We start from the raw sequence: 9,899 nt of genomic DNA on the forward strand, positions 1-9,899 counted from the left end.
TTAACGCGACTTGTTTTCTTCTTTCTCTCAATTTCCGAAAATTAACGTTCCCGGTCTTTAGCTGACACCCATATTGATCTGCAAAATGAATTAAGAAAAAAGTGCTGTACCGAGAGGAAAGCCCCTTTGATCCTAATTCAAAGCCTTGGTAGCTCTGTTGCGACACAGACGCTCCTTCACACGGCAAGGAAGACACCTTAACATAAAGCTACGTCAGTTAACACCTGAAGTTCATTTCGGTCTTTGGTGTATTACTGCGGAGGTGAGCAATGCTACCCACATTCGTGACGCGTTAACAGGTGGTCCAACACACCGCTTCGTCACAGTTACACATACACAAACACCTGCCAATAAATACGGTTTCCCACCCGGTAAAGGTGTTCATTATATGCTACGATCATACCCTTGCTCAAAGCTCACCGTACGTTGCTACACTGCTGCGAATCCAAGGAAGTGTTGTCAATAAATCCGCTTTAAAAACGCCCTATTCATAACACAGTTTGAAAAGCTAGTTGTGCGCGTATAATGTTCGTCCCCAAACAGAACCCTTTCATTCGTAATTAAATCATGCATCAAGTTTCCAAGCACGTCTCTTCCTTACAGTATAGGGTGGTATGCGCTGCATAGAATGGGACACAATCTTTGGGCAGTACTGACTATAGGGTCATGCAGGACTTCCGCTCTTTCTTCTGCGTCATAATTTAAATGTAAGATCGCTTCACAATCCAAACACATCAAAATCAAATACAACCCTATGAGCTCGAGTAAGGTTGTCTTGGTTACAGAATGTGTCACCGTCATCTCGCCGTTTTCCTTTGGACATAAGGTTTAGAATAGTTTAAAGGCACAGTAAGCCTCCTGTAAACCATCACAGATACTGTCAGGCTTTTACACACAGTACAAACACCCTTCCATTTGAACGCTCACCAAACGTGAACATCCTAGGTGCCCTCCGTAAAGAGCGAGCAATTTTCAAAGAATTTATTTTTGCGTGGTTTATCTTACCCCTGAGCCATCGTGAACCCGTGTGATCAAGTTTCCCTTTTTCACAATGTAGTCGTCAGTTAGTAATTTGAATGCGACTCGCTGTGAGCTTATCTGCAATAGCACGTTATTAAGTACCTCTGACTATGCACGAAACAAACGGCTGTGGTTCACAAGAACTCTAGCGATGGCTTTTGACTGTTCAGAGAGGAACTGGCGATAGGTATAAACCGTCGTCTGCTACGAGAACCACGACCTTGCGTGACCCTGCTTCCGGGCTTTTCTTATTTCAAACTTTCAAAACTTCGAATTGTACTGATCTTGTCTTGATGAAAAAATAATTCTTTTATGATTTAAGAATGTTTGTGTAACAAGCTGTCAATTTATTATTTAGATTTTAAAAGTTAGGTCTAGCGCCAAAACGCACCACGGTCCGATAGACCCCATCGGTATTCCAAGCTCTCGTAAGCTCTCGCAAACTTCAGAGCATAGCAAAGCATGTGGTACAGCGATCTCGCGCGAGCTGCAAAAGCCGAGGTTCTAAGTTCTCGCGACGTTCAACGCATAACAAAGAACGTGTCTCGCGAGAGCTGCTCAGATACCGAAAAGGTCTATTGTCTCTGACACAATCCGCAAAATTAATTCTTTGAAAATTGCTCGCTCTTTACGTAGGGCATCTAGGATGTTCCCGTTTGGTGAGCGTTCAAATGGAAGGGTGTTTGTACTGTGTGTAAAAGCCTGACAGTATCTGTGATGGTTTACGGGAGGCTTACTGTACCTTTAACATCCATGTTCCACATTCGGGGTAAAAGTTTATATGTACGTATGTGCTTCCATTTGACTCAAACCGTTCTTCACTTTCTTCACTTTAGCACAGCGACCCTTCAGATCAAGCACATATTAGTTAGTTAGCTATTGCTTTTCGGGTCCAGCGGACCATAATAGGCCAAATCAGGACCCCTTCAAGCACATATGGTTTTCACTGTTTGAAGATAACTACAGTGGGACCCCCCCTTTTCAGACTCCCTCCTCTTTAAGACCTTGTTTTCTTAGATTTGCTGTTCATAAACTCTGTCAAATTATCCCCATTTTAAGACTCACATTTTAAGACCCGATTTTCTCAGATTTTAGGAGGTCTTAAAAGGGGGGTTCTACTGTACTTACACCGGCCCACACGAGAGCCTCCTGTGAGAGAACCTGTTTGTGATGGACATTTCCCCCGACATTGGTGCTTCATAGCTAAAATTCCTATATAAAGCTACATCCCTAAAATGTTTGGATCCCATAGCAAATATTATATTAAGCATATCTACAAAATTTTAGAAGATTAAAGACATAACTTTTTGATTTATGAATGGCCAAAGTTGGGGGAAAACGTTAAAAAAAATGAAAATGGCTGCCGGGCCTCCCTATGTTTGATGACCTGGCGTTTGATGAAAATCGTACGCGCCACAAAAGGGGACGTTTGAAAGAAGCCCACACTTTTCTCTGCAACACTCAAACTGTGCTCAACTTCTTGTCACGTATTGTTACATGTCCCTAGTTTATTCATCCGTCCAGCCCCTGCTCAACAACCAATTCCAAACACTCGCACACTTCTGCAGGCGAAAGGTACATAGAATGTCACGCACCTCTGAAAATCATGCACTCCTTAACGCTTCCAAGTCTCTTTCTGAATACCCCGTAACGTCTTCTTTCCTACTTTCCCTCCCCTTTTCATTCTGTGGGTCACGCAGAGAAGATTTGTTCCTTCTCAACATGGCGTCTATTGTCCTGGGACAGAGCAGACGACAACAACCAAAACAGAACCACCGCCGGGTGAATTCAAGATCGTCCCCAACCGCTTTGTCAATGGAAGAGACAAGATTCTATGGAGTACCAAGGGAATGAATTTGATGTAAATCAATGGATAGAGGTAGTATATTCCCCTTTCTGTTGGCCACTAAAAAGAAAGGGAAAGATTATCTGTTGGCGTGATGGATTGTGGTCGCGGCGTCGTGGGTACTATTGCTAGACCCAATCAAGTGCTAGAAATGAAGACATCAAGTATTCATGGCATTCACACTGACAAAGGAACGAATGGGTGCAGCGATGTCATTCTTGGCACAATCGGAATATTTCGGCTTGAATATATTTATCTTTTGTAGTAAAGTGTTATGAATTTGTCGAGGATTTTATACATGGGATAGCAACACCCTTCCTCTCGTACAGACACCGCAAACCCCAGAGCGGAAACTTTTTGTTGAACTAATTTTGCAGCTTAAAATATCAGCTTAAACTACGGTGAACACCCCCCCCTCCCCCCCCGATTTAAATCTCTCGTTTTAAGATCCTGTTTTCTCAGATGTTCTATTCAGAACTTCTGTACATTTACCCCCTATTTTATAACTCCCTACTTTTTAAGACCTTCATTTTTGCAGTCATGTAGGGTACTAGGCTACTTGTCTCCGAAAACCCATGAAAACCCCATCTAGACTAACTAAATCTATCTTCAAAGTGAAGTATTGGACATGCCTGAGAAAAGTAAGCCTGATTCATGCTACATGCGCCCTTATATTTGTGTTGAGAGCCGGATTATCGACGAAATCGATGCAACAATTTCAATGCAAGGGAGGTAACTCCAAGTATTGATGACGTCATGTGATTTAGTGCTTCCGCTCCTTCGTAAATCCTCGCACAAACACGAAAATAAAGCCATGAACTGTGAAAGTTGCAAATTATATAAGTCATGATTGCAAACAATTATGTAACAAAACACGATCAAAGGACGAATTTTCTTATTTCTGATGAGATTTTCGGGGGTTTTGGGGGGTTTTCGGAGACAAGTAGTACCGGTGTAACACGAGAAAATTACTCCCACGAGATTTTTACTCCGGAGTAAACATTTCGTACGAAAAAGTTACTCCCTTTACGAAAAAAGCACTCCCCCATTGCACGAGAAAATTACTCCCCAAGACAGGTGAGTTCCGAGTAAACATTTCGTACAAAAATGTTACTCCCCTGACGAATAAATAACGAATAAATTACTTCACCCCAACACGAGCAATTTAACTTCCCATGCCAGGTGTACGAAATTTTTACTCCCTTGTCCCCTGTTAGTCTTGGTGGTGGAAGGGGTGGAAGGAGGGTAGCGCGACATTCGTTTGCGCGAGATCACTTATTGGCATTATCCCTTCGCCCGCATCCCATTTTTGCGTACGAGATTTTTACTGGAAGTAAAAAAAATGGGGAGTAAAAATTTCGTGGAGGGAGTAATTTGTTCGTGCCTTGGGGAGTTCTTTTCTCGTACGAAAAGTGTACTCGGAGTAAGAATTTCGTACGAAATATTTACTCCGGAGTAAATTTTTTGTGGAGTAAAAATGTCGTGTTACACCGGTCATGGCTAGGTCTTCAAAGAGAGGGTCCACTGTACCAACAAAAAACAACACTCTTCACAGAAAGCAGCCAGGCTGTCGATTTGAGATAATATATGTATGTGTACATGTAAAAGGATATTGCTATCCCATGTAAAAGCCTGAACAGATCTGCAATGTTTAGATGATGGTTTACATGGGAAGGGCTGGAGCTCAAAGCAACCTCTTGTAGGTCGGACCCATGGAAATAGTTACACACAGTGATGTCACGCAGAGGGAGAACAACGCCCCAAGTAATTAATCATTGATGAAGTCCCTACCTTGTTTTTCCATCGTGGGATACTTAGGCAGAGACCCGCTGCGGAGATGTGAGCTGAGATGTTATTGTGAAACCTTCTTCATCCGGGGTAAGTCCAGGGGTGTCACCAAATGTCCCTGTCTTTCGAAACAACCCCGACGACAAGCCAAAACAACAAAGTTCACGAAAACACTTCAACAATTAATGATCTTCCTTGTCAGATTCTCCAATCAAGGAATCCGCGCTAAAGTCGCAAGGGAAACATCCATAATTCATCACTCTGAGACAGGAAAAAGAAAAACGCCTCCCAAGTTGTTCCGCAAAATGTTCAGCACGGAATGCAAGTAAAGCGTGCACTACCGTCTTCTCAGGGTAGATCTACCCGTGCTTGCCAAGCACCCCCAAGTACGTAGCCTAGTGCAGTTAACCAGGTTGCTATAGTCCCGTGATATATGACCCTAGGATAGCGGGGGGGGGGGGGGGGGGGGGGGGGAGAGAAGAGGTGAAGAAACAGTGATTGGAAATAATTACACATTGATAAGGAAAAGGGGCGGACCCGGTCACAACGGGCCAGATCGAAGGTCCAGAACAACTGCCTTGTGCAATCACGCAAAGAACTGGGAAGGTAGGGGGGGGGGGAGGGGGTGGGGGCTGGCGCACAAGAAGGAGTAAGCAACTTAGCTGAGATCATTAAAGAGACAGTCATTGCTAATTCCGGCCATTATTTGTCCTTAACAAATCCTAATTGTTTTACGATTGTTCTTGGAAAAGTTCAACGTGGTTAGCCCGTCGACCAGTCCTGTATACATCCTTTTACTTCCGGGGTCCCAACACAAATCTAGGTACGATGGACAATACAGCATCTACTTCCGGTTGTTACGTTGCACATTGGTTCGTCAACTTTCGCTTGGAGCAAGCGTTTTCCAAGGTGCGTGTATCACAGTACAATCTGTCGTATTGCTTGCTTGTTCAATGAAATACTTGCCTGACAAGGTGGTATTTTTTGTCTTTACTAAGTTTGAAAGACTGTGCCTTTAACTGGGCGGAATTCCACACAAGAATTAATTACCACATCTGTCAATGAGAGACATACAGAGCCGAGGGAATGTGTGTGTGTGTGTGTGTGTGTGTGTGTGTGTGTGTGTGTGTGTGTGTGTGTGTGTGTGTGTATGTGTATGTGTGAGAGAGAGAGAGTGCGTGTGTGTGTGTGTGTGTATGTGTGTGTGTGTGTGTGAGAGAAAGATAGAGAGAGGGAGTGTGTGTGTGTTTATGTGTGCGTGTGCGTGTGTATGTGTGTGTGTCTGTGTGTGAGTTTGTGAGAGAGTGTGTGTCCGTAAATGTGTGTGCGTGCGTGCATTTATTTGTATGTTTGCGTGGGCACGTGCGAACGTACGGGTCAGCTTGTTACACGGCAAGATGTGAGATGTAATTGCAGGTTTTGGTAAAGAGCTGGAATTATACTGGTGCTGAAGGGAGGAGGGGAGAGAGAGTGTAGGGAGGGGGGGGGGGGGTAGGGGGGTCGGGAGGGGCGGGAGGTAGGGAGCAAGGGTTCGATCCCACAGAGGTGTGAACAAAGACGGAGAAATCAGGGTCTTGAGATCGAAGCGGGTGGGGAGACTAATGACATCCTGACTGACAGGGGGCTGTTTCAAGGAGACGGCAACACAGGCACACATACAGTTCACGCGAGTCGGACATTCTATAAAACCTTCTGTGCGTAATGTTTTGATGTTGTTGCTGTTGTTTTGGTTGGTTTGGGGATGTGAGGGGGGGGGGGGGGTGGTTTGAACATTGTCCCAACAATTGCTAGATAACCGACACTGCTGGCACCAACAGCAATGTTACGGATTAACTTAAAACCAAGACTGACAGACATAGATCGAGCGCCTCTTATCTAAAGGCCCGAAGACTGTGCGCTTGGTAAAGGGGGAAGGGTGTGTGTGTGTGTGTGTGTGTTGGACGTGGGGGTGGGGGTACAACAGACTAATCGAAGGGGGGGGGGGTGAAGGAGGGGGGGTGAAGGAGGGGGGGTGAAGGAGGGGGGGTGAAGGAGGGGGGGTGAAGGAGGGGGGGGGCTGATCGAGGGAGGGGTGCTAGGGGGGTGACTACACTTCACCCTTGCCAAGACACAGTAGCGACACTTTAATGGTTGCCCCTCACCACTAGTCGTGTGTAGCTGTCAGAGAGTGCAGCTTTAGCCGGCTTCTCACACCATCCCTACACTCTGTACATGTACAGTGTCACACTAAAAATATACACCAAACACTTTACCTACAGTTTAAAGGTCCATGTCTACATTTTTATACCGAAATCGCCATTTGACCATTAAAATGCAGAGTCTATTATCTACAAATATCAACAATACACCCCCTTTCGATCAGGAAAGACGAAGCCAGTGTAGCCGTTTGAAAATTCATTGTAGTATTCCAGCGTTGTACTCATAGTAGGATATCCTTATTTGGAAAATGCCAAGCGCAAAACTCCTCTCAAATCCCGTGCATTTCGTGCGTTTAAAAAAAACGTGGACAGCGCTCCAGTGTTAAACTGTTGCTGCATTTGTTTGGGCGTGGCTCAAGGACTACCTTTAGTAGTCCTTGGCGTGGCTATAAGCATAGTGACATGAATTTGATTGGTCAGTATTTTTAGGCAAAGCACATGTTCTCAGCAAACAGAAAACAAAATATTGGAAGCGTGAGTCACGCTACCCAAAAATAAAATCTTTTTTTACATATATTTTTTTTCTATAACTTTTTTCCCCATGGTTCATTTATCATCTGACATAACTTTTTAGCGAATTCTAACCATAAGATTACTGAAAACAAGTCGCGTAAGGCGAAAATACAATATTTAGTCAAGTAGCTGTCGAACTCACAGAATGAAACTGAACGCAACGCAAAGCAGCAAGACCGTATACTCGTAGCATCGTCACTCCACCGCCCGTGGCAAAGGCAGTGCACGTGGAATTGACAAGAAGAGCGGGGTATTCGTTGCGCTGAGAAGGATAGCACGCTTTTCTGTACCTCTCTTTGTTTTAACTTTCTGAGCGTGTTTTTAATCCAAACATATCATATCTATATATTTTTGGAATCAGGAACGGACAAGGAATAAGATGAAAGTGTTTTTAAATTGATTTCGAAAAAAAACATTTGATAATAATTTTTATATATTTAATTTTCAGAGCTTGTTTTTAATCCGAATATAACATATTTATATGTTTTTGGAATCAGCAAATGATGGAGAATAAGATAAACGTAAATTTGGATCGTTTTATAAATTTTTATTTTTTTTTACAATTTTCAGATTTTTAATGACCAAAGTCATTAATTAATTTTTAAGCCACCAAGCTGAAATGCAATACCGAACCCCGGGCTTCGTTGAAGAGTACTTGACCAAAATTTCAACCAATTTGGTTAAAAAATGAGGGCGTGACAGTGCCGCCTCAACTTTCACGAAAAGCCGGATATGACGTCATCAAAGACATTTATAAAAAAAATGAAAAAAACGTATGGGGATTTCATACCCAGGAACTCTCATGTCAAATTTCATAAAGATCGGTCCAGTAGTTTAGTCTGAATCGCTCTACACACACACACACACACACACGCACGCACGCACGCACACACATACGCACATACACCACGACCCTCGTTTCGATTCCCCCTCGATGTTAAAATATTTAGTCAAAACTTGACTAAATATAAAAAAGCAAAAATGTAGACGACCACCTTTAAAATATACCGCAATCTGATTGGGGTTGCACAATTTTGGGCAATGATATATGACAATACATGTCACAATACATTTTTGCTTTAATACGTAACAATATGCATCATCTCGTCATCAGTCTTTCTCCGTCGATGAAAAAACAAACATGGATTAATTGTCACTCTGCTATCCTCGTTAATTACAAATTCAATTCAGTACTGGAAAACAGACAATTGTTCGTTCAATTCAATTGCGTTCCATTCAGTCTCATCACAAGTGCATCATCTTAGAAGTAGATAATGCACTTATGGTCCTATTTATTCCATTTCTCTCCCTTTGTGCTGCCCGGTTCTGACAGTTGTTCACATGTGAGATGTTTCCCCGGAAAGAGACTTTCATTGACTAGGTCATTGTCGTGTTTTTCCTTTTGTCACTCTCAGTCGCAAAGGAGACACAACGATTTGTGTAGGTTCTGTAGATTTATTAACAGCTGGAACAACGGTGACAATATCTCTCAGCACAGCGTAAGAAAGAACAAGTGCAAGACTGGTAAAGAACAACAATACGTGTGCGCAGCCCTACTTATATAGTTAATGGACATACGAGAATATTCGGGAAACATCGACACTAATCTGGTTAGATCTACACAGTTCCATCTGTTCGATGAGCGTCTACTCTTACGTCATGAGTGACTGCGCACTAAATCAAAGTAAGTTCCATAATGTTCTTTATCCTTCCATTCGATTCCAGTGGTATCTAGCGATCTCCACAACACCTCCCCACCTAAACTGATGCTACTCCTGAAGCATCAACAGCAAAGTCTCTCTGTGGGTTTGCGTGTTCTCTTTGACCGTCTTGGATTGTCTGGTCCATACTCTGGAACGGATGGAGTACCTTTGGGTTTGGTCTGTCTCCGAGTTTGTGGCACAGTTTCCAAGATCTCCATGGGGTGATCTGTTACAAGTTCAGAAACAGTGTCCACTTCCTCACCAGGTTCATTGTCTTCCTCAGTGGTGTAGCGTGGCTGTAGCTGTTCCCAGTGTCGTCTCCATACTGGACCATGAGGAATGACCATGACGTTGAAGCAGCGAGTACCCAGAGACTTCTTGATGACTGCTGGTACCCATCGGGGTTGTTTGTCTCGGCGAGGTCCATGGTACAGAGCATACACAGGATCTCCGGCCTTGTACTGTCTGGTTACCTTGACGACAGCTTTCAAGTCTGGAGTCATCTGAGACTTGGATGCCTCCTTGGATTGCTTGCCCTGAGCGATGTGGGCTGGCGAGGGCAGCAGAGTGTCGATCCTTTCCTTGTGGATTTGGCTGTAGTTCCTTTCTGCAGCCGTGAGAGTCTTGGACACGTTGGCGATTGGGAGCTCGCTTCCATCTGGATAGCGATGAAATAGGACTGCTCCAATTCCAACGTTGGACGCGTCACAAGCTAGTCCCAAAGTCTTGTTTGGATCGAAGTGTACCAGAACTTGATCCGAGGAAAGCACATTTTTCAACTGTTCAAATGCTGCCTGTTCCTCATCTCCCCACTTCCAGGGGTTCGCCTTC

The 9,899-nt window shown here is 43.8% G+C and overlaps 1 protein-coding gene across 3 annotated transcripts in view; it reads right to left on the bottom strand.

The window, feature by feature from the left end:
- LOC138965301 (uncharacterized) overlaps positions 1-4,967 on the bottom strand; it is a 148,853-nt gene extending 143,886 nt beyond the window's left edge. For all 3 annotated transcript variants that reach the window (XM_070337428.1, XM_070337427.1, XM_070337426.1), the window contains exon 1: positions 4,658-4,967. In XM_070337428.1, coding sequence (XP_070193529.1) covers positions 4,658-4,670 — 13 coding nt within the window. In that variant the 5' untranslated portion in view covers positions 4,671-4,967. The remainder of the gene's footprint in view (positions 1-4,657) is intronic.
- Positions 4,968-9,899: the final 4,932 nt, after the last annotated feature.

Source organism: Littorina saxatilis, linkage group LG4, assembly GCF_037325665.1.
Source record: "Littorina saxatilis isolate snail1 linkage group LG4, US_GU_Lsax_2.0, whole genome shotgun sequence".
NCBI lineage: Eukaryota > Metazoa > Mollusca > Gastropoda > Littorinimorpha > Littorinidae > Littorina > Littorina saxatilis.